This window comes from Candoia aspera, chromosome 2 (genome assembly GCF_035149785.1).
Source record: "Candoia aspera isolate rCanAsp1 chromosome 2, rCanAsp1.hap2, whole genome shotgun sequence".
Classification (NCBI taxonomy): Eukaryota; Metazoa; Chordata; class Lepidosauria; order Squamata; family Boidae; genus Candoia; species Candoia aspera.
In genome coordinates, this window is record NC_086154.1 from 61,037,910 (window position 1) to 61,063,273 (window position 25,364).

At 40.1% G+C, this 25,364-nt stretch overlaps 1 protein-coding gene across 1 annotated transcript in view; it reads left to right on the plus strand.

Moving 5' to 3' along the window:
- Positions 1-25,364, plus strand: part of CACNA2D2 (calcium voltage-gated channel auxiliary subunit alpha2delta 2) — a 675,105-nt gene that overhangs the window by 548,924 nt on the left and 100,817 nt on the right. Inside the window, exons 9-12 of the mRNA XM_063291953.1 lie at positions 9,442-9,492; positions 11,121-11,220; positions 17,062-17,220; positions 20,473-20,580. Of these exons, the coding sequence (XP_063148023.1) occupies positions 9,442-9,492; positions 11,121-11,220; positions 17,062-17,220; positions 20,473-20,580 (418 nt within the window). The remainder of the gene's footprint in view (positions 1-9,441; positions 9,493-11,120; positions 11,221-17,061; positions 17,221-20,472; positions 20,581-25,364) is intronic.

Below are 25,364 nucleotides of genomic sequence, written 5' to 3' on the forward strand. Positions count from 1 at the left end.
TGCATACTAAGGTAATAACTCTAGCTTAGACAGTTTTAAAGGGGGTTTAACAGTTTCATGGGAGAATCAGGGTATTCAGAGAGTTGGGGGCAAATGGGGCCAAGTGATATGAATCATAACATCATGATACAAACATTCTGATATCATCATGGCTTCTGCTGGACTCCTGTGTCAAGGGCTTCAGTCAGGATGGCTGCAAGCTGCTTTCTGATGAGAAAACATGTCACTTTGACTAACAATTGATGGTGAGCCACAACAGGAAAAATCCCTCATCTTGATTTCCTGTTTGTGAATTTCATGGAGACCTGTTAATATGTTTTCTACTACAGATTAAGGTTACTATGGTAACTAATCATTTTGGCCAGGTGAAGAGGTTGAATTTAATTGTCCCCTTTTCACATGTTAATGGTTGCATTGCCTAAGGGAAGAACTTGCCTGGACTTGTTTTAGTTTCAGTTTCCCTTCTGTGTAGGCATGTAGAGAGTTAAGCAGCTCTCACTGAGAGCCTGTAAATATGTTTGCTTTCTGTAAATAAAATTATTTTTATAGAAATGCCTGGTGTGTGACTTTTCTGATCTTTCCTGGGCCAAAGGCTTTCCTAGCAATCTGCCAACAAGACAATAGCTGCATTTACACATAGCACTAACAACACATTTTTCTGAACAAACCATGCCAGTATGGTTCAGACTTAACATTAAGCTGTAACGGATGGTATCGCATATCATGCTAACAGAGCCGCAACTGGGGGGGGGCAAGCGGGGCATGTGCCCCGGGCGCCATGCTGGGGGGTGCCAAAATGGGCACAGAATCCATGTTTGCCCCGGGTGACAGAGACCCTAGTTGCGGGCCTGTGCGCTGAGCCCAAAAGAATCAACCACATTATGGCTTAGTGTTATGAGTGAAGTTGGCTTATGAGAAACAGGATGCTGGAGCCCACAGACTTTTTTATAGTATACTGCTTGCAGATGTAGAGGTGCTTCAGCACATTAATGCTGAAGATGTTCCTGCCATCACCCAAACTAGAACTTCTTTTTGATTACATGAAGAGCCAATCCATTATGGTTTTTAAAAATTGGACAGCATGAATAGTAGTTTGGCCCACTATATCATGTCTCTCAAATAAAACAGGGGTATATCCATGGCTCCCCACCCTTCATTTATTCTGATTTAACTCTGTAAATCAGCTGAGAGAGAGAGAGAGAGAGAGGGCCAAGGTTATTTAGTGAGCTTTACAGAGAAAAACATAATATTTAATGGGGTTTAATATGTATTCTTTTAAAATGAGAGGAATTTTAAAAAGTGTTCATTATTGTTTACAAAGAGAGAAGTGGTTGTCTTCTTACCATTTTTAAAAAAATAATCAGGTTTGGCCTTTGAAACCACTAATATGAGATGGGTTTGGGGGTTGAGGTATCTTAATATATACATGTGTGTCAGTACAATCATTACTACTAAAAATTATGATAGAATTTAGCATTTAGGGCTTATTAAGCTGATAGGAAGCACAGCAGCAGATCACCATGAGCTTGCAATGCATTCCCCATCCTTGAGGCCATCTAGCATTGCTAATTGGCTTACCCTGCATGGCTTGTTTGATCTTGATAATGAGTTAATAGTTGGAAGATGCAGTATGCATTCTGCATTCCTGAATGTGTGCATGTGCCTCTCTGTGTATGTGTATGTGTACACACACACACACACTCATTAAAAATTGTATTCTCTTGTATGAGAGTTCTTAAACAAGAGGTGCAACAATCCATGCTTTATGCTATTTGGCAAATTTGTATCTCTGGAACCACTGCAAGTTAGCACAGTTTCTTCACGGTCTCTGGCATCAAATGATGATGAAGAACAGTTCTTCCTCTTCCTCTTCCTTCTAATCTTCCTTTCTTGTCTCTGAAAGTGGGTTCTGTCAGCTGCTCTTATTTCACAAGAAAGAAGAGGATCATGTATCCCTTCATCATAATCATGCAGAAGATACTAGCATGGCATTGTTCCTTGTCTGGATAATTTGCTCACATATGATGTACTGTATGTCTGCTTATGGAGGCTGAAGGAGTAAACTCAATGCCAACAACTGAACCAAAACCTGTAACCTACCAAGGCCCCTAAACTCAGGTTAGCCTCTCTGTTAGCTTAGCTCGCCTGGACATTTACAGAAATTTGCAGCTGGTAGCTCACATGTTATTGCAACATTAGTATTTTTAGGTGGGGAAATGAGATGTAACTAACCACAAAAGCTGGCTTTTGAAGATATCCATTTTGCTAATTGTATATTTTACACTGTAAGCATAAATCTAACACTTGCTATTAAAATATTAAGATGATTAATAATCAGCATTTATTGTACAACCATATAATGGTTGTTTATACCCTCCTTCAGTGGACAGAACCTTGTGGACTGTTCCCTGGGTAGTTTAATATACTTGACTCAAGCAGATTGCATGGTCTCCATTCATCAACTGGGCCATGGGGAAGTTTCCCCTACAAGGGAGACACACATCTTGCATATGTGTCAGAACAGGGCACACGCCTTCTAGTTGGTGAGATGCAGGCCACAATATGTTGGCTTGCAAGGTAGTCCCCAGCTTAAAGATCCTAGGACTTTGGGTATGCTTCTGGAATACTGCCCAAAATGTGCCCAATACCATCCTTGCTGTTAGCAGGGAATATTGCATGTGGCACAGGCATAATTAAATAATTTAACCTGACCTGCACCTTCTCTAACTTACTAAAAAGAGTTATGTGAAAGTCTCACTTGACCAGAGTTATGGTGGTCAGTGCCGTATATGGGCCCACCTGGTAACAACTACAGGATTTTGAAGATTGGAATGTAAGAGCAGAGAATTTTGAAGGTTAATATTGAGATGAAACCACAACACTTTTTATTGGGACTTATGGATAGTAAGTGTCATGAGTAAGGATGGCGAGCAGGGGGCTCCCATCCAGGCTGTAAAGCGCATGCGTAGTACTGAGGAATTAGGTAGCCATTCAAAGAGACACAGATCGGGCCCGCCTTAGCCTTTGGGGTTTATATGTCTGGGTTTTTCCCACGCTTCTTCAGTTTGTTAGGATTTTCTGTTATGTAGCAGTAATAAAACACTAGAGACCTATTCCTTGTCTCAGCGTGGTTCCTGGCTGTTAGGACAGTAAGTTAGAAAAGACTCCTGGAAGATTGATTTTATTATGGTAACTGCAGCCAGATTATTATATGCACAAAGATGGAGAAATACTGGAATACCCACAGTAGAGGATGGATTGTGAAGATGGCAGAATTGGCAGAGATGGCAAAACTGACCTGTTTGGTCAGGGACAAGACCAAATAAGTACTTTCATAAAAGACTGGAAACCTTTTATGGACTTTTTGCTGAAAATGGAAAAAAGTGAATGGTGATTTCTGGATTTGATGATTGAAAAATGATTGAATAAGGCATTGAGGGGATTATTGTAATGTAAAGGAGGGAAGGGGGATAATGAGTTTGCTTGTAACTGCTGTAAAGGAGGGTGGAAATCGCTTCTCTATATTTTTCTCTTTTTTTCTTTAACTGTATTTTCTCTTTTTTCTTTCTTTTTTCTTTCTTTTCTTTATATACTGTATTTCTGTATTTGTCTTTTAGTTATGTAAAACCATTTAATAAAAATTGATTTTAAAAAAGGAATGTAAGGAGTAATTCACGGTAAACCGCATGAATTAACAAATGAATTAAGTGAAAGAGAAACAATTACATTGTAAGGCTGTGAAGCTAAGAGAAAGGAAGAGAGTGTAATAGATTGGAATGGAGCAAATGAAAACATGAACGAAAGTAAAAGGAGATTTTATTTATCGTATTTTTAGTCCTTTGTTATGAATGAAAGGGCTGAAATATGCATCAGAAAATTTTAGTGTCTTCTAGGATGTTGTGGGTAGCAGCACCTGCAGGGTACAAAGGGGGCAGACTGATACAAGCAGCATTGTGAGGTTGCAACACAAGCCCTGCCCCTTTTCCATGGGTATCAAAGGGGCAATGCTTATGGTGTGACACTGCAGTGCTGCTTTCATTGCTCTGACAAAACAGATGCTACTGGTTGCAGATATGTCTAAAAGTAGGATTCCATAGGTTGGTGTTAGTTGCATGTTATACACCAGTGAATGGTAATAATGGAGGAACCAGAGATGTCTTTTGGGGAAAATTGTGCAACATTCTGAAAGAATGTGGCCCGGGGGTAGGGGAGACAAAGAGATTATTTTAGATGACATGATTGGGTGGGAGGGGACAAGGCAAGACAGCAGAGGAAGTGATTGATTCTAAAGATCCCAGAATGAATGAAAAAGTTGGTTGGTGAGCATCTGCTTAGATAAAGTGTACTTTTTCTGAGTATGTGGTCTTTTTATAAATCTATTCACACATATATTATATGGAAAAAGAATGAATCAAAAGGCATGATTTATTTGATTGGTTATTTTGAAGACCTGAGCCATATTAATTAATGAGAGTGAAGAACCAACTATTATTTGGGCATGGGTGGATCTTGCAGGAAATGGGCAGGGATGAAACAAAAGAAATGAAAGAAAATAGAATGAAAATAGAACAATTATAGGAAGCAGAAGAATTAATCCTGTATGAAAAAGTATTAGAAGTTATATTTATCTTTTGCCGGAATGAATGGGAAATGATTGTACGGAAAGAGGCTGTGGAAGCTGCCTGGACAGAGCAAAAAGAATTATGTTGCAGAAATCTCACAGAAGAGTGTGAACTTATGCTAATGGGGAGCATGAAAAAGAATGCTTGATGAAGTAGAAGGGGCTGTGGAGGAGAAAAAATGCATGCAAGAGAATGACTGCTGCAAAAACGAGGATGAAAGACACTGTATAAAGTCTGTAGATTTTTTTTTAAGTTGCAAATAATGTAACCAAAGAGAGCAAGGAATGGTTAATATTAGCAAAGGCAGAGAAAATACAAAGCAATTTTGATGGAAATAAAAAATTGTTTTGGTAATAGCTGAAAAGGCCTAAGCAAGAGCCCTTCAGCAGAATGAATGGAACTAAAAATAAAAGTTATGAAATAATTTGAGATAGAGCTGAAAGGAATGGATGCTGGAAGGAGTATTCTAGAGATTTGGGTGGGAATCATAGTGATACATCAAAGAATTGAAATGAATGTTAGAAATCTTAGTGTCCAAGGAAAAAACTGATGAAAAATAAGTCATAAATGCTCTGAAATTATTGGAAAATAGTATTGCTGCAGATGTCCATGGTAGACCTGGAGAAATGTTAAAATATGGATGTGGTTTGTTTATACATTGCCTGTGCATTGCTTACCATATGTGTGAGAACAGCATCTGTTTCTGACAATTAAAACAAGAGTATACAGTTGATTCACATATTTGTGAATTCATCTACTCACTAAAATTTATTTATAACCACAAAATCAATGTGGCACTTTCGCAGTCATTCACGAACATGCAGACTGGTGAAAAATTTGAGTTGCCTGATGCACATGTTCCCAGCTGAGGTTTCAGTATTTGCTAATTCAGTGTTTGCAACAACTTTATAGAACATAATTCCCATGAATAACCAGAATTGACTCTATATAAAAACGACAGGGGAATTAGTTTATTAAGTGTGCCTGGAGAAGTGCTTGGCCAACTTCAGCTCAAAAGGCTACATGTAGTGAAAGTGGGAAAAATTTGCAAAGCCATGTGGTTTTTTGCTGGGCAGGGGATGTGCAGCCCAGATTTTTGCTGTGCAGCAAGTCACTGAGAAATTAATGAATGTTTGGATTTAGAGAAAGCGTATGACAAAGCCAATAGGCTTGAATTAAGGAAAGTTTTGTGTTAAAGATTGGTTGCTGACTACAATAACTTTGGTATATAATGGAAATGAAGCATGTGTGAGAATAAATGGAATGCTTAGGAGATGGTTCAACACTAAGCATGACATAAGGCCAGCATGTTTAATTTCCTTCTGGTAAATGCATTTATGGGTAAATGTATAAGGAATGCCAGTAGCAATATTAGAAGTAATTTGGTTGGGGATGGGAATGTGTGTGCACTTTTTTATGCAGATGATACCATGTTGCTGGCTGAGAATCCAAACTATTTGCAGCAAATGTTGGAATGTGAAAATTAATGAATCAAAGACCAGGTAGGTCTTTTTGAAAGGCAAAATAGGAGGAACCACTGTAAGTTACACAAAGATGGTAAAAAAAACTAAAACATAAATGAATCTCTATACCTTGGTGGAATGTTTATGAAAAAATGGGAAAATAGAGAAATTTCAAAATGTGCAATAACCTATTTTGAGGAATGACTATTTGTTAAAAGAAGCAAAAAAACGGCTGTGTGTAAGAATGTGCTTTCCTTATCTTTTGCCCTTTTTTTTGTCCTACTATTTCACACTCTTCTTCTGCACTTTGCATAATATTGCTCGCCTCAAAAAGGGAATAGCATGTTAGGTATGTATGTATGCAAAAGTGCCTTTCTAGTATCTCAGATTAAATTGAAGATGGTTCCACATCTGAAGGCATTTTATATGGGATTACAGGGGAACTAGTTTGATTCTAACTTACCTCAATGCGTCAACCAAACTGTTGTGCATTTAAGCCATAGTTTAAGACTTATCCTGTATGAATCCAGTAACTGTGGCTTGCTCAGCAAACCATGGTTTGCAATATATGAAGCAGAAAGTATCCCATAATACCACCATCATTTCCCTCTACTTTCTCCAAGCATTTGCTGCTGCTAAGATGTAAACAAAACTAGCATAACCTGGGAAAAATATCCAGCAGACCTTCTCCCTAAGAGCCTCATGTGGTGCAGAGTGGTAGGCAGCAGTATTGCAACCGAAACTCTCCCCACGACCCGAGTTCAATCCCAGCGGAAGCTGGATTCTCAGGTAACTGGCTCAGGTCGACTCAGCCTTCCATCCTTCCGAGGTCGGTAAAATGAGTACCCAGCTTGCTGGGGAAGGTGACGACTGGGGAAGGCAATGGCAAACCACCCCATTCTAGTCTGCCAAAAAAGCGTCGCGAAAGCGGCTTCCCCCCAAAGGGTCAGACATGACTTGGTGCTTGCACAGGGGACCTTTCACCTTTCACATGCCAGCTTCTCTATGCTAGGATTGTTATTTTCATGGGAAGATACCTCCAGATATCTGATGCCCTCATTTGCAGCCTGAAGGGATATAAGCCTAGTTCAGAAAATAATTTCTTTTGTTTACTGTTTAGCAGGCTGAGCAAAGCTACTTATTATGGTGTAGGGTGGTACAGAAGCCACACCACTGGTTTAGTATTGTATGTGCTAAAACCACCAAACCCAGCAAGAACTATACTGCAGAATAAATGTCAAAAAGCTTACCATAGTATAGAAATCAGTATAAAGCTTGGACAGGGTAAACATACTGAAGAGTTTTATAGCGTAAAAGATTGCATATATGTTTGTATTTCTCAGTCACAAATCAGAATCCCACTCATTAAAATACACTTATTGTATTAAGAAAAAAACAATGGAAATCTATACAAGAATTCTAACATACTATAACGATCTGCATTTCCCTCTTTTACAGTAATACTGCATATTGTTCAAAAGCCCATCCTGTTCTGACATTTCACAGTGTTAAAATATTTTATGATGGCATACAAAGCCTTTAAGTTTATAAACAAATGAATACTTTATGTATAACTTTGATTTCACAGTGCTGTTTTATAGGTGTAGGTTTTTCTGTTTATAAATCTTTAGAGCAAAAAATAGCCAATATATTGACTTCATGGATAATAAAGAAAATGTATCTTCCAATTTGATTGGTTGATTACTATTAACAAAAAAAATACCTAATTCTTTAGTCACAAATAGAAAATACATTGAAATTAAGTTTTCATATGGCATGACTAAACTATTTTAATCAAAAATAATTTTAAAGGTTGCTTAGTAAAGGGAGAATTTACAAATTGTTCAGAAGGTAATATACAGCAACAAAATTAAGTAAGTTTCTTAGGGAATCTCATTTTTGTGTGTGTGTGTGTGTGTTTACACCCCCAAAAAGCACACACATTGAGGCTTATTTCATAAAAGAACATTTCATTTGGGGGGAATTGGAATCTACAGAATACTTGATTGCATGCCAAGAAAGGTATATTTTGGCGATCAATTAGCTGTTCTTATACTTGGGCTCATCTGCAGTAGTAGGAAATGACTTTAAGTGCTCAGTGTAATACTTTTTCATTTAAAGGCAATGAAACAGCCACAGTTTAACAGACTTATGTTTAAAGAGGGCACATGCTTGCAACCTTTGCAGTTGCATTGCCAGTCTTTTAAAATGTCCACAACAGCTGGCAGGCCTTGCTTGGCTGATCTTGGAAAGGTAAGCAGAATTAGTCCTGGTTTGCACTTGGATAGGCAACTATCAGGAAATCTCCGGATTGTAGATTAGACTGGTGCATCAAAAAACAAAATAGCAATAGGAAACCACTGCTGCCCCCCAAATAACACAAATGCATCTGGATAGTCACTAGGAGTTGAGCTCAACTCAGGGGGGATTTTCCTTTTTACTTTGAAAATTAAAGTAAAAGTGAATCCAAAGTGATTTAAAATTAGTCTGTATTCCTTCTTAAAAATTGTTTTATAAATTTCTTGATCACACAGAAATTGCTAGAAATGAGCCCAGAAGGTGTACAAATGGTAGTAGATCAAAGTATTATTTTATTTTATTTTATTTTATTTTATTTTATTTTATTTTATTTTATTTTATTTTATTTTATTTTATTATTTTATTTTATTTATGGAGAGCCAGTTTGGTCTAGTGGTTAAGGCAACGGGCTAGAAACAAGGAGGCTGTGAGTTCTAGTCCTGCCTTAGGCATGAAAGCCGGCTGGGTGACCTTGGGCCGGTCTCTCTCTCAGCCCAACTCACCTCACAGGGTTGTTGTTGTAGGGAAAATAGGAGGAAGGAGTATTAGGTATGTTCGCTGCCTTGAGTGATTTATAAAAATAATAAAAGGTGGGATACAAATTAAATAAATAAATAAATAAAATAAACTAGCAAATGTATACAAGCTTCTTTTTTTCATTTGCTCTGTTAAGCTCCTCTGATTTCTCAACTAAAAGACTGTCTAGTCACATTTCAGCCTTACTGAACATAAATATAGATGCAGCTTGTATGCACTGATACCTATTTATTATGCCAACAGCCATATTTTTCTTTGTCTATCTCTTTAGCAGAACCAGCTCAGCCCAAGACACTTTGGAGTCTTGAAAAGAGCACTCAAATGCTCCCATTCTCTTAATAAAGAAATTATTAATGGTTGACTTCTTTGTAATAGCACCCCAAAACCTCCCCCTCGAGGGAGCTTCCTCAGCCTGCCAAATAGTGAAGCAGGCCCTATAGTGATACCTTCTGCTGTTCTGTCAGAACACAAAGGCTACTGAATGCAAATTCTCGTTTTATCTATCTGTTTGCTTAATGCAGGTACATTCAGGGGGCCTCATCTCCAAAGGACATGGTGATCATTGTGGACGTGTGAGTGTTTTTCCCTACAATTTGCCATTTGTTGTCATATTTTTAGACCATATCTCATTGTTTGGACTGTAGCAGAGATGCTAAAATTCTTGAAATGAATTTGGAGGCCTGGGAGAAGGGGTCAACTCCACAGCATAAGATAATGATGGAAGGGGCTTGCTACATGCATAGTGCTTTGGATGAGAGGTGATCTGACTGCAACAGCTCTCATCACTTAGTCACCAGGGTTGATTTGGCTGATCTGGCTGACAAAGCAGGTGACCCCTTCCTCCCTCACCACCCAACGTACACCCCTGCTGAAGCTCTGCACCTGGTGGACAGACAGAACTGGGCCATTCTTTCATCAAGGGTATATAGTTTAGAGGGCTTTTCTTGCTGCTTTCAGTCAACAGTAAACTAGACCAGCCTAAAACTTGCTGTTTCCCTTACCAATCTGTATCCTGTTTCTAGTGCCCAGGTGGGTTCAAAGTGCTTTGGGAGGAATGTGGGCCTGTCCAGGTTTCTGTCTGCCCCATCTTATACTAAACAAAAACAAGACAGGGTTATTTTAAATTTCTTCTTCATTATTGCTGCAATCTCTGGACTACATAATCCCTTGTCCAAGTCCCTCCTTAATGGCTCTTTCATACCTTCCCAAAGTCGGCCCTAAATTCCTTTTGGGAATTTAGTGGGCAGCGGGCTGCAGTCTTATACAGCAGCTTGGCTGAAATGAGGAGCTGGGACATACTGCTTCAGCTTTTTGGAGGCACAGATATGTGTAAAAGAGGGGGATTAGATGCAATCAGTGCATATGCTAAAACCCATTTTGCTGGAAAATCAATCCTATTTAATTTGGCATAATGTATTTCTGAATAGACAGCAATAAGACTGGAAAGCTTTTAAAGCCACAAGTCTATCCATATTGATTTGCTGATCCCAGGAATCTCCCCTTTTACTTTACACCTCTTCCAGCCAAAGGATTAATTCTCAAGGCTAGGACAGAGGTGCCCTGGGCAGGTCAGAGGTGGAAGAATCATTCGCATTTAATTCTTTGATCCTACACTTATTTACTCAGAAGTTCCAAATACATTTAGTGGTATTTGCTGCCTAATCAACTAGTTTTTAAACTATGGCCTACAGGTGAATTTTTTTTTTAAAAAAGGCTTAAATCTGAGGTGGATTCCAGTCAAGCTTGCAATGAATGACAACTTATCACCTGTTGTTGCTGGGAGCTTACTGAAGCAAAAGAATGGCTTTTATTTGAAAGAAACAAGCCAGGACAGAGGTGAAACCAAGAGTCTGAAACCTGAGGGGAGAGCGTGCCCACACCAGTCTGAAGTGGACCATGGTGCTGGGGGGCTGATCCCAACGTATGATGACCTGACAGTGCCATTGGCAGGATGCGCATTGACTTACATCAGATGGTACTCATGGCTAGGCTCCTACAGTTTGTTGCCTGCTGAAGGTGGAAAGCACTATAGCATTTTGAAAGGAGAACAGCTAAGAACAACTTTAAACTGCCTCAGATATGTGTTAGGGTCAAGATGAGGACAACCTCATGAGGTCACAGCATAGAAAATATGTTGCTGAGTCATGAAACCCTTCATGAAAGAGATGCAAAATGAGCTCTTCCTTCTCTTCTGTTACAGGAGTGGCAGCGTCAGTGGCCTGACACTGAAGCTGATGAAGACCTCAGTCTATGACATGTTGGACACACTCTCAGATGATGACTACGTTAATGTTGCTTCTGTGAGTAGCCAGCCTGTGGTAGGAAATCAAGGGGCAAAGACAGAGGCAGCTTGACTGAGAGTTCTAGTCCCACCTTAGGAATGAAAGCCGGCTGGGGGACTTTGGGCCGGTCACTCTCTCTCAGCCCAACTCACCTCACAGAGTTCTTGTTGTGGGGAAAATGGGAGGAAGGAGTATTTGGTATGTTCAGTTATTTATAAAAATAATAAAGGCAGGATAAAAAATCTAAAAAAAAACTTGGCATCAGCTAGATTGGCATCAGCATAAAAGCTAATATGCATTGTGGGATCTGTAATGGCCCATAGCATCTAAAACACTGGATTTGTTATAAACCAATAACTTGGCTATATTTGCTTCTATATCTTCAGTAATACCTTTCTTCCTCAGTCCAGATTTTTTAAAAAATGGAAAGCAGACCAAGAAAGTATATGGAGATTTGTGCTGTGCACACAAAGTAAGAAAGCAGGATGCAGAATCTAATATTTTCTTCATTGTAGTATTATCCATAGCAACAATTGAAGAATTTCTCTATTATGTATAGATTCTCTTAATTATATTGTAGATATAGGCATATACACATACATACAAATATCTATCCTTTCTTACAAAAATATACATGCTCACATTTAGGAAAGAAGCAGATTGATTAGCACTAAATTGTACTACAACTTATTGGTAACCAGTGCATTATAATTGTTGTGTAGATATTTAGCATAGGGAATTCACATCAGCACTCCTCTCTTCTGAGTGATAGTGGGTCATTTGGTCACTAACTAAGGGTGTAACTGAGAGGAGAGCTCTGTGTACAGATCTGTTAAGCGTCTTTACATGGTAATATCAATGCACTGTAATGTCTTCCTTCCCTTTTATTGTAGTGTGACCATGTAGTGTGACCGTTTTTGAGTCAATGGCTACATTCAGATTTGTGAGATATGCTGCCAACCATGCAAGAGAAAACAGGGAGGGTGCACATAGGACAAGTGAGCATGTCCACAGTCTGCAGGTTTATACATTAACCATAAGGAACTATCAGGTGTATTGTAGCAATTCATAGTAAAGGTAAAGGTTTCCCTTGACATTAAGTCCAGTTGTGTCCGACTCTAGGGGGCGGTGCTCATCTCCATCTCAAAGCCGAATAGCCGGCGTTTGTCTGTAGACACTTCCGTGGTCATGTGGCCGGCATGACTACACGGAACGCCGTTACCTGCCCGCCGAAGCGGTACCTATTAATCTACTCACATTTGCATGTTTTCGAACTGCTAGGTTGGCAGGAGCTGGGACTAGCAATGGGAGCTCACCCCGTCATGCGGATTCGAACTGCCAACCTTCCAATCGGCAAGCCCAGCAGCTCAGCGGTTTAACCCACAGCACCACCGCAATTCATACATACCTAAATATAGTGAAGAAAGCAAGCTTGTGGGAAATCTTTGCTCTCTAGGAATGTTGGAAAGCTTCATTTATCTGAGTTTAAGTAGACTGACAACTTTCACTATCCAGACCATTAGACAAATTGGAATGTTGGGTTTTGTGTTTTGTGTTTTGTGTTGTTGTTTTTTGCTTAGGTTCTGCACTTCTCCAGATTTTGCAGTACAGTTCCAAATTTTTCCTACAATCCAGTCATTCCTCGTCCTCATCCAGAACATTTGACTGAAAGAGCATCAAATAGTGTAATAGTGATAAATATACAATAATATATAATGATTTACATTGGAATAACAACTACAACACAAATGCTGTAAATCCTTGAGAATCGATTACCACTATAAATAATTGCTTTCATCAATTAATTCTCATTCCTTTTAGAAAATAGCACGATTTTGGAGAAGATGATCATTCACAATTCATACTGAAGTCAATCTATGTGGCATTTGCTCAGGGCTTATATAAATCAGACTGTATCAGTGGTAGGAATGATAGTGCTGGGGACAGGCAAGTGAAGGTGAAAGAACCAACCACTCAGGAGCAAGATAGGTCTTTCTCTAGCAGGAACAGAACTTAATGATCAAAGCTGTTATCCTGGATTTGATATGGCGCATTTAATGCCTGTTCTTGCACTTAGCAGCCTCTAGGCCTTAAAGGATAGCTTCTCTAGGAAAGGAGTTCTGAAAGCATCTCAAACCAAAATGCCACATCAGCCCTGTGAAAACAAGCATGCTCTTTATTTGCTGGATTTGTTTCCCTGTATAATGGAAAAAAAGAGGGAGACGCCCATCAGAGGCCCTGGCCTCTGCCTCATGCAGCTCCTGCAGCCCAATTTACCATTTCTGTCACCTTTCCTTTTCCCACTCCTGACTTTTCTTTCCTTTTGATCGATTACAAACGACAAAATGCACCTGCAAGAAATAAACTGCATCCTCCACTGCCATTTCCACTGTGCCAGCTTTGACAAGCAGTTCTGTTTGCACAAGGTGGTTCTTTGTGGAGAGAGTTGTGGGGAGGGTAGTCAGCAAGTATGACAAGGATGCGGAAGAGGAAAGCTTCGACCAAGAGGCAGGTGCTCGTGAGAGAGGCTGGGCTCCTTCCTGGACCTGGGTTGAATTAAGGCTAGTTTACAGGCAGGAACTTATTGTGCTTTATGGATGCAGAAGATCCAGAATGGAATTATAGACATCAGCAAAGCTGAAATCCATTTAGAGCTGTCTTCCCAACCTGCCGCCTTCAGCTGGATGGATCAGTGGAAAGCAACAGCTGAGGATTGGTGCAACTTATTCAGCATCAACAGCCTCTTCCTACCTATCACATCCCTGCCCCTTATCTAAGATAGAGGGTCCTTGTTGCCTGTTACTCCCCACTCTTCTAGTTCCCTGGCAAGTGCAAAACTTCTGGAAAAGGCGAGATGTTCTCTCATGTCTGTTATGGCTTGGAGAAAGTAAGCAACAACCTAAATCTTCTTGGATTTTAACGTTCCTTAAATATCTATATGAGTGAGACGGAGCTCTCCGACAAGCACGTGGAGCATTATAGGAGAGGAAGAGGCTTCAGTCATTCAAAGTGAAAGGCATTATTATTATTATTATTACTACTACTACTACTATTATTCAGCTCAAGTGAGAGCAAACTTGCCTCTCCTCCAAGTGCTCCGTTTTGTTTGAGGGAGGTTGGGCAGTCTTATCCGTCCTTACCTGTTTGAATAAGGATGAGGGCTGGCAGACCTGTAGGCTCTCCAACTCTCAATCCCTTATTCTAGAATTGGCTTGTCAGTAACACAGTAGCCTACTGTGTTATACAACAGTCACAGCCTATCTACGTGTGCATGTATGTATATTTGCTCCAGACTTTAAATTCTAGGCTTTTTCCTCCCTCCTTCCCAAGTTAATGAACATTTGGCTGTTTTTTTCAAGGTCACAGCTAGAATGTGTTGTCATAATAGTTCTCACTAGCCTGAAGGCTGCTGGTCCCTCTTATACCAGCTTTGGAAGGCAGGCAGGCAGGCAGGCCTTATATTTGCAAGAAAAGCCCTCAGTGCGGGGAGGGGGGTAAGTGACTTGGAGGTGGAGAAAGCAGATGCTGCTTGTAGAACAGCATAAGGAAAGACATAGCTTGGTGCTTTTTGCCCTTGCTGGTTGACTAGTACTTCCTGTCCTTAAGCTAAACTGGTCCCAGCACAGCTGAGGAAGTATTCATCTTCAGTGATGAAAATCCCACTTTCTAAGAATAGTTCTTTAGTCTCATGTCTGTAGCATATCAGAAAGGGAATAGGGGCATGGTTTGTACAGTACACTTCCTATGCATAGCACAGACATTAATGTTTTATTTATTGTTCCACCCCTCAGCATTTTTATTGCCTCTCAAGCCTTAAAAGGACAGATCCTACGTGTGTGTGTGTGTGTGTGTATGTCACTGGAAGTGAAGCTGACAATCAGTGTCCTTGGCACTGTGGGAGCAATCTTTCATGTGCCCAAACCAAAACAAAAACCTAAAATATCAATGAAAACTTTTTATTTATATCTGCTGGGCCTGGTGGATTGCTTTAAATCAAGTTTTAAAACTTGAAAAGCACAATTAAGACACCCCCACATAACTGGAAGGCACTAGATTGTCATGGTGCCATTCAAGATTGTCATGGTGCCATGATTTTAAAATTAGTCCATCCAGACCTAAATTTCTGTTGAGCCAATAAGAAAGTCCAAGAGGCAGCCCTAAACTGTAATTAGTTGGCATGCCAGTTCTTCCATCTGCCATGAGTTACTGGTTTATTACTACTTCTTTGTTTTTTTACAGCTGGTAAACTTGCACGAGGGCAGTGTCTTTTCACTGGCAGTGCTAGAAGGAGGCGTCATTCCAGAAGTGTTCTTGGTTATTAATGGGTATCTACTGAAGGTCTCCTTAATATTGGTGTCTCTGTGCTGCTCAGCTGCATCCCCTCTGAAAAACTAGAATTTTCCAAGTAAGATTTTCAGACGGGATGAATCTACAATGGTGACAATCCCAGCCACATCAAGAACAGTTGGCAAGTGTGCTGTTTTTACCCCAAAACCTGATATTGGGAGCAAGAGACAGGGAGAAAGCCTGAAGAATTGCCTGCTAAGACCTTTTCAGTTCCATACTATGCATTTTAGGACTAACTTCCTGTATTAATATTTAATTTAACTCAAATTAAGCCTGTACTACTCCCCCCCTCAATAAAGGCCTGTAAATTGGCTCTTTTTATAAGTTGAAATTAAGGCACGTCATGAAAGAAATGAAGAGCTCCATCATTCTCTGTAACCCTATCATGTGCCTGCTGACTGGCAAGAAACATGGCTGGGCTAATTAACGAGTCTAGCCTCGTTACTCTTGCTGGATCACTGCCTTCTAAATTTATGTTCTGTATTTCCAACAAACTAAGACATAAGCAAAAATGAGTGTTTTCTCGCTTCACCTGCCTGGCCAAACTCTTCGCGAGAGAAGCCTGCCCTCTCCCAGCAACAGCTTAGCATAGGGCACCCACTTCACTGGGCCTGTGACCTTGTAATAAGGCACTGAAATGTCCTGCAGAAAAAAAGCCTGGAGGTGTTTGGGTAATCCCAGTTATGCCGTCCACAGATTCATTCAGTTCTCAGTCACACATGGTAGGGGAAGGGGAAGTCTCGTCATTTTATTAATGTCACAATCTATTCCCACAGAAACCTGAGTACAGAATCTGATCCTATCAGTAAAAGGGTTCTAACCCTCAGCAGAAGGGGAAAGCTTGTTTATTTCATTCACCCCTTTCTGCATGTCTTCAACATATCCTTTTTCCAAAGAGGGCCTTCCCTTGTCTTGTGTGTTTGGAGTTATAAACTGCAAGTCTTCCTTTCACAAGAGGGTGGGAGGACCATAAAATATCTTCCCCAGTGGACATATCTGCTGTGCACTTGTTATGCACTTTAATTGGCATGCTTTCTCCTAGAGAATCCTGTGAATTGCAGGTTGCAGTGATAATGAGAACTATCTGTTTGAGGTCACTGTGTTGCTTCCCCTTAAAAAAGAACAATTCTCATTATTCCTAGGTTACAATCAGTTTAAATCTTAGTATTTATATGCCTAATCATGCAAAAAGTAGTGATAGATCTTGGACTGCTGTCTTGATCAGCACAGCTGCAGAAACTTTATCAATTGGAAAGTTCCAATATCTTGAACTAGGAGGTAATCATATTTTAAAGGACAGTGGATCTCTGAAAGTAGTAGTAATTTTCTTCTGGCCTTGACTCCCCAATTGATTGTCTCAGCTGACTTGGGTGTGTTATCATGGCTTGGTATTACTCAAAACATTTATGGCTATGTTATTCACTAAACACAATTGGTGGTAGCTGATCAAGCTCACAGCTGTTGCATGGTCTCCTTATCTAGTCTAATGGATTACAATTTTCTGTCTTTCAGTTTAACCAAAAGGCACAACCTGTATCTTGCTTCAAACATTTAGTCCAAGCTAATATCCGCAACAAGAAGGTCTTCAAAGAGGACGTAGAAGGAATGGAGGCTCAAGGGACCACTGATTATAAGGCTGGCTTTGAATATGCCTTTGAGCAACTGCAAAATGTAAGGCCAGAGTTTAAACTTGGGAGGGTGGAAAGCTAAGAGTTATCAATCTAGATTTCAAATAAGATGGATGCAAAGGAATATGGAGCTGTAGAAGTGAGGGCCAAATTAGATATGAAGACATGGGTGAGTTTCTAATGTTCTGTTTGCTGAAAGACCAAAGTCATTGAGTACAGGAGCCTTCCATTCTATCCCCAGCAGCTGCTGTCAAAGGGAAAAACATTGGAAATCTATTTATATATTGGTAATTTTAGCTTGACCCTGACAAGTCTAAGCAACAGGCGGCTTCCTGGAATGTCATGTTTGTGTCTCAGACTCTCTTAATATCCTTACTGTGTTAAAAGTAGAGGAGAGTATCCTAAAAAGCTTCTCTGCTGGTCCAATTTTCATTGATGAGGCACTAAGTAAATATATATTGGGCAATTATCTGAGAAAATTGAGCTCCAGCCCTCACTCAACCGAAAAAACCACTGGTGGCCTTGGGTTGTTGCCATGATAAAATGAGGAAAGAAATCACGTATGCGGCTTTGGACCAAGAGAACAGAAACGAAGTAATACTCTGAGATATTAGCATATGCCACAAGGAAAAAAAGAAATCCATCGTGTATACCCGTAATTTCAAGTCTGAGTGTCCATTCTGTCTGGAAACTTCTAGAAGTCTCCACAGAGCACTAAATTTTGGCTTACACATGCCTCTTATCACATTTGCTTGTCATTTTTTAATCTAACAGTAAGTTTGCCATGGCTTTTTCCTTCAGCTTTTATAACTACAGCAAATTACATCACTCAGTGTGGCCCATTCTCTCACGCAGTCAAATGTTTGATGACAGCCACAATTTCCTTCCTTTGTTTTGTCTCCCTAGGTAGATGCAACCTTCTAGTCCAGTGTTTCTCAGCCTTGGCAACTTTAAGATGTGTGGACTTCAACTCCCAGAATTCACCATCCTGCAAAGCTGGCTGGGGAATTCTGGGAGTTGAAGTCCATACAACTTAAAGTTGCCAAGGCTAGAAACACCGTTCTAGGCTGCCAGCTGCAGCTCTGCTTGAGATTTACTACAGCTTCCATTACCTTGAGAACCCAGCCTAGCACAACGTTCCCTGAACATTGTCTTCCTTTGCTATATTCTGTTCTACTGTTGCCTTGGCATACAGATAAACACCAGCCCAGCACAGAAGTCTTTCTGATACAAATATTAAAGGACTGTGAAGGACCATGTTAACTGTCATTTAAACCCACAATGATCTCCCCTTATAGTTGCAAGTTCCAGAATGCCTGCCTCTCAGGAACCTTTTCAGAACAGGGACTGACACGAAGTCACTAAATCTGCTTCTTGATTGAGAGAGGTTTCTCTGACTATAAGCTGCATTCATGCACAGGCCAAGCAATAGGGCTACTAGACACACACCATTCACAAGCAACAATGCTAGCAGGCACTGCTTGAATACTGCTATTTCAATCCTGCCACCAGCAAAAGTAGCTAATTAGCCTGAAAGACCTCTGAATTGTATCAACTTATGTGCAAGCAAGGCTCTCAGCCTTGTCACAAGATAGGAAACAAGATAGAAATCACAGCTTCAGATTCTGGCTTCTAAGGAAAGGGGGAAAAAAATCAGAAATCCAGGTCTGCATGTAACACTAAATACATCATAGGCAGAGCTTTTTTTCTGCTTGCCATTCCTGCCAATGAATTTTAAAAATTCAGGTCTGAATCCAACTTCCGCACGTTAGCTCTGTCTTCTGATATGCTAGAACTGAAGGATATTCACCCATCCAACAGCATACCATCTCTGGAGATGCCTTCACTGCAATCTTTCCCTGAAACATTTGATTCTGAAGAGGCAACACAACCAACAGAGCTGGGAGCTTCGGCAGTCTTTTTCCTGACCATGTGTGGGGCTGAGAGCAGGGATAAAGTTTCAGTACTGCATGCTTCCCCCTAGATAAATGGAAAACTCCAGCAGCTGGTACTTAAATTTCATTGGAAACAGCTGCCTCTTCCATTTCATTATAAAGTTAGCAGGACCCATCTGAGAAGGCTGGATCAGAAGGGTTATAGTGACGTTGGACGAAATAAAGATGAATAGCTCTATTAAATGCTGAGCGGTAATAGCCACAGCATAATTTCTGTCCCGACAGCAACTCCCGCTCCCTGTTCATCTGTACCACCTTCACCTCTGGAGAACAGCTAAAGAAAACAGATGCCTCACAGCCAGTGTCTTATATGACAGAAACCGGGAGGGGAAAGCAGCAGAAATGGTAGCCTTGACACCTACTGTCTTCTGCTCATGCGCATATACAAGTATCCTGCTGTTGTCCTCTATAAGAAAGTATCCTCCTAGGAACACATATGTACACATATAAGCAAATACACATCCTTTCACTGCTTCCCCTAAGATTGCAGCCACACGCTTCCTTTCACTGGCTTATCCAGAGGTCTGAAGAATATACCTACATTGAATTGAATTGAATTTCTGTATAGGAAAAACATATGTACTAATGTACCATGTACTGATGCGTGCATGTCTTTCTATAGTCAGGAACTTGTATGCATGTGTGTTCTTTACTTCCTTCAGGTAGGAAAAGTATTACTGTAGTCCTAAGTCTCAGATAGGTAATATTCATGGGGTCTAGAATTTATACAGTCTTACATAGTTCAGATTCTGCACTGAAATCTGTGGTTTTTAAAAATCTATAAGATTTGTAACTCAAAAAAATATATACAAAAATGTACATATTTAAGAAAATATACAAAACCGTTTATTAGGAAGAAGCACGCACAAAACCACATTAGGTTACAATAAAATTGCTTGAAGAAGCTATATGGTACAGGTTAAATACCAGGAAAAGGGAAATCAAACATGGGTATAGTAAGAAAATGGCATATAAAAAATATACTAATGTTCATGTACATTCTTTTCGTCCCCTTGCATAAATCAACCAAACAAATTTATACTCATGAAAATGAGGTAGTGAACAAAAATGTTTTGTCCATCCCCATAGAATTAAACATCTATAGATCTATATCCAACCACACTTTCCTTCCTTCCACTATAATACTTCTCTGCTCATGTCAAACAAGTCATTTTTCTGTATAATACAGTCACAATACTGATGTTTGACACCAATCATTTATTTTAATCAAATGTCACTAAAGATACAGTACTTATATTAGGTTGTATCTTTCCCAGAAAAAAACAATATACTTGGCTCTGTGTCCTATATTTGCTGAAATGTGCATTTCTTATTTATAGTCCAACATCACAAGAGCCAATTGCAATAAGATGATCATGATGTTTACTGATGGAGGAGAAGATCGAGTGCAAGATGTTTTTGAGAAGTATAACGGACCCAACAAGACGGTGAGTGTTCAGCCTGCATCTGAACTTGCCCTTGTGACAAGGCTGTATTGTCTCTCCTATCCAGATGGGACCACACTTCCCAAAGGGGTCCCAAAGGAACATTCTACGTGCACTGTAAAAATATAAGGAACCATCAGTGAAGGTCTTCCAATAGTATCAAAATGTCAGCATCAGTTCCTTTCCCCTTCCACAATCCACATCCAAACCATGGTGCAGTTCCAGTCTTATCCTCTCTGGTGATGCCACTGCAATACTACTTAACCACTCTCAGGGGCCAGAAATTGTATGTTGGCCCCTCAAATTGTTGCCAGCTGCAGCTTTATGTATCAGGCATATGAGCTTTTGAATATCAAGAATCTAAACAGTGAGTAATAGAATACAACATAAAGTACACACAGACATACAAATGGCATTCTTTCTTCACTAAACGTATAAAAATGCTATTTATATGTTTACAAGAAAATGCTGAGTCAGCTTATTAGACAGAAAAAGACCTCGTGTTGGGACATTTATTAGCTTTCAATCAGTAAAAAGGAAAACAATCTCTTCTGCATAGCCTCTAAATGAGTATAGAGCCCCCAAAGTTCCTAACCATCTGGTCTCCTGAATTTTTTTTAGAAAAGAAGTTCTTGATTTCACCTGTGCTTCAGCAGAGCTGATTGGGGAAGTCTCCATTAGAGACATAATGAGTCAGGATTTGTTTTACTCTTCTACCATGACAATTGCACTTAGTTACATTTCAGATTCAACAAATATGATTAAGCTAGTAAATTCAGTTCTGTCTGGGAGCCAGAAAAATGAATTAGGTGAAATTCACAGATTTTCAGCTGTCTACCAGGAAATACCCAGCCAAATGAAGGGATACACAAAGTAATAATAATAATAATCATCCAACAACAACTTATGAACACCTTCCTCTCCTTGTTCTGTGGAATAGTTTGTCTTGTTCTGAATGTTCATCCTTTGACTCTGATGAGTCTATGTTAAAAAAAATGGCTATGCAGTGGCTAAGCTAAATACCCTTCTTCTGAATGCCTCATGTGGAAGCTTGACTTTTGTGAGGAGAGAAGACAGATAAAGTCATAATGCATCGCTCTTGTTCAACTGCATACATGGTGATAATCTTTCTCAGGATTTCTGCATGAGTCAGTGATAACGCCAACATAACCAGATTTTTGAATGTAGGATATAATACTTGAATCAAGAAACACGACCAGATAATTGAAGACCCAGCTGTCTGACTTGCTTCAATTCAGTCATGGGGACAGGCAGCAGCGGCTAACTCAGGTTTTATCCGCCTCATTTGATGCCAGCTATTTAGACAGTTGATCTTCCTGCCTGTCTGCTCCTGCACTGAGCCACTGCCCCTTTAATGGGGCGTCTAACATGCTGGCACTGGGTTTATTGCCCTGTCTGCTCCTGCACTGAGCCACTGCCCCTTTAATGGGGCGTCTAACATGCTGGCACTGGGTTTATTGCTTGCACTGACCTTGAAGTGCCAGAAGGAAAGGTGGACAGAACTTCCTTTGAAAGTTTGTATAGGCTGTTGCTACAAGAAAACGAGTACCTTGTGTTAATACTACTGGATTTTGGAGATGTTCCATCAAAACCAACTGTATGTGGAAATGTCAGCCTGCTAGTGGAAGTTCAAGTCAAATGGCTTAGGTTCAAAGTAGCATAACTTTTTTATTCCTCACATTCACATCCTTTCTCCCTCTTCATACAAAGAAATAAAGGAGATGGTTATGTTTCTTTTGCATTTTTGGCAGAGGATACTCTTACTCAGCATGATTAGTGGGAAACCTATAACCCTCCAGATGTTGTTGACTACAAATACCAGCAGTCTCCAGCCACTTCTGTGCCACGATAAAGCAAGGAAGAGTACTTTCCAGCTTATATATGTCTTGTCAATGTAACTAACACCTAGTGGGCATCAGAAGTAGGACAATTGCCACAATACCTTAAAAACCCATCCTTTTTTAATACCTGAATTTAATTTCAGTGCGTGTATACAACTGAAGATGGAAATTGACAGTGAGGACCTATTGATAGGAAAGGTGAAAGTGAGGATTAATTTGACATCCCCTGAAACATTTTAGAGAGGGCAAGAGAATGAAGACTCTAATATTTCAATAGGTTCAGAAGCAGAAGCCAATTCAGCTTGCTTAATTGATTGGGAGTGTGAGATGGCTCCAGGGAAAGGGTTCAATTTATAGAACTCAAATTCTGCAAGGTGAAGATCATAGAAGTTGTAATCTAATGTGATTAGAAAGGCCTCACATTTTGAAAGTCTGAATTACAGAGATTCCCTCCAGACAATATTCTATCCATAATTCCCATCAGGCGAAGAAGAGGGAGGAAGTACAAGAGACTTGCCTTTACCTTTGCAATTTCTATAGGAGAAAATTCTATAGGAGACATGTAATGATTGGATGAAGAGAGAAAAAGAAGTTTATCTGTGTGCTATACTTATATACAGCTGATGGCAAATATACATCAACATAACATCCTAATAAAATACTCCCCAAGTAAACAACAATAAAAGTATAATAATCATAACAATACAAGAATAAAAACAAAGGTAAAAAGAATAAGAGCAATTGTGGATGCCGATCTCTGTCTAATCACTGCAGCGTACTCTAAGGCTCTATGGGAAAGTTCCATAACAGCCTCTTGAAACAACGCCAGGGGAGGTGCCAACTGAATCTGTCAGAGGAAAGCTGTTCCAAAAGATGGGGGTCACCACAGAAAAACAGACTTTGCCCCTCCCACCTCACTGATTTGGGTACACTGGCCACCCCCACCTGGAATGAGCTGGTTCCGATTGGTGACGGCAGGCCTGAAGATACCCAGGAGCCAAGCCACGTAGAACTTCATAGGTGAAAACCAGCCCTTTGAACCATACCCCAAAACCTACTGTGGCCACAGTACAGGCACTGGGTGGATGCAGTTGGCATCACTCATCAGCATGCAGGCTGCTGCATTTTGTACCCATTGCAGTTTCTGAGTAATCTTGAAAGGCAGCCCTGTCTGAAGCACCTTGTAGTAGCCTAGTCTAGGGATGATGAAGTCATGAGTGATACTGCCAAAGAAAGATGTTGGCACATCCAACGTAGCTGCAGAACTATCTCCTCTGTCTCATCCCTTCCAAGGGAAGGAGGAAGAAATTGGAAATAAGAGCAGAGAAGCTAGAGAGCAGAATTTCCTTTCCTTCTCTCCTCCTCTCTTGTAATTCCTCTTAGGTTCCTATTTATGCACAGTTTTTCAAGAGTACTTCATGTATTATTATGGGGCTTATGATTTTTTTCCCCCTTAAATAAAGTGGGGTGCTCCTTCCATAATGTATCAAATTTACTTTTCTTGACAACCAGGCATTTCCTCTTAGGAAACGTGGAAGCATGCGAGCCCTGATTAAGACAACCAAGCAAATTAATTCTTTCTTTGATGTGAAACTGAGCATCAGTGCTGTTAAATAACAGCACAGAGCAACAATGCCTAGAATCATTTGGTTTCTTCATAAATATGATCCAAAGTGAATAAAATAGTACTCACTTCATTGGATCAATCCATATGGGTATATAACAGCTGCTTGAAAATGCATGGCCAATTGCCATCATGCATATGGTTTAGTTTTGCCACAAAACTGCCAGAAAGATCAATTAGTGAGCAGCAGAAACAAATCAATATGCTCCTGCATTTTCAGGCCTTTTTTCCTACAACTACCCCAGTTGTGGGAACTGACCTTTGGTTCAGTACATCAACAGCTCAAAATTGTGACAGGTGTTATGAGTCATCTTGGGCATTTTAAAAAAAGTGGGATACACACATATGGATGCAACATTTCTATTTTACAAATTAAATGGCATGTGTACAAATTGGCAAAAAATAAGCTCCTGAGCAGAGGGGTTATACACTGAATCAGGGTTCCTCAAACTATACTACTGTCAAGTACTATTATCTCATAAGAGGTTTGGCAAAGCAATATGAAATGTATAGTAGTCTGTTGAAAATTCTGGCATTTGTTGACTTCCTCAGCATACCTGGCTAGAGACACATGTCCAAAATTATTTCTTTATTTATTTCAATTTATATGGCTGCCCATCTCACCAAGGCAACTGTAGGAGGCGAACCGCCCAGAGTCCCCCTTTTGGGGGAGATGGGCAGTGATAAAAATTTGAAAAATAAATAAATAATTGAATAAACAGTTAAAAACCTCACTATAAAGCAAGAGAGAGAGAGAGAGAGAGACCAGTGCAAAAGAGCAAAAAAAAAGTGATTTGAGGGTAACTCATCAACAGTAAATTAATAATAACTCTACAGGTTTGACTAACTTCTGACCCCTATGCCTGGGAGACAGCCAGGACTTAAGGGCTTTCTGAAAAACTAGCAGGGGTGGGGCCAGTCTAATCTTGGGTGGGATGGTATTCTAAGGAGCAGGCACAGTGAAAGAAAAGGCCTACTTCCTGGGTCCCATTAGATGACACTCTTTAAGGGATGGGACCCAGAGCATGTCCCTCATGCCAGACCTGAGGGGATGGGTAGAGGCAACTGGAGAAAGGTGATCCCTCAAATATCCCAGCCCCATGCCATGAAAGTTATATAAGTGACAACCAGCATCTTGAATTGCACCTGGAAGCCTTTTGGGAACCAGTGCAGCACACAGAGCAATGGTGTAACATGGGTATACAAAGGCATGCCCATATTCACTCATGCTGTTACATTCTGGACTGCAGTTTCCAGATGTTCTTCAAGGGCAACCCCATGTAGAGTGCATTGCAGTAATC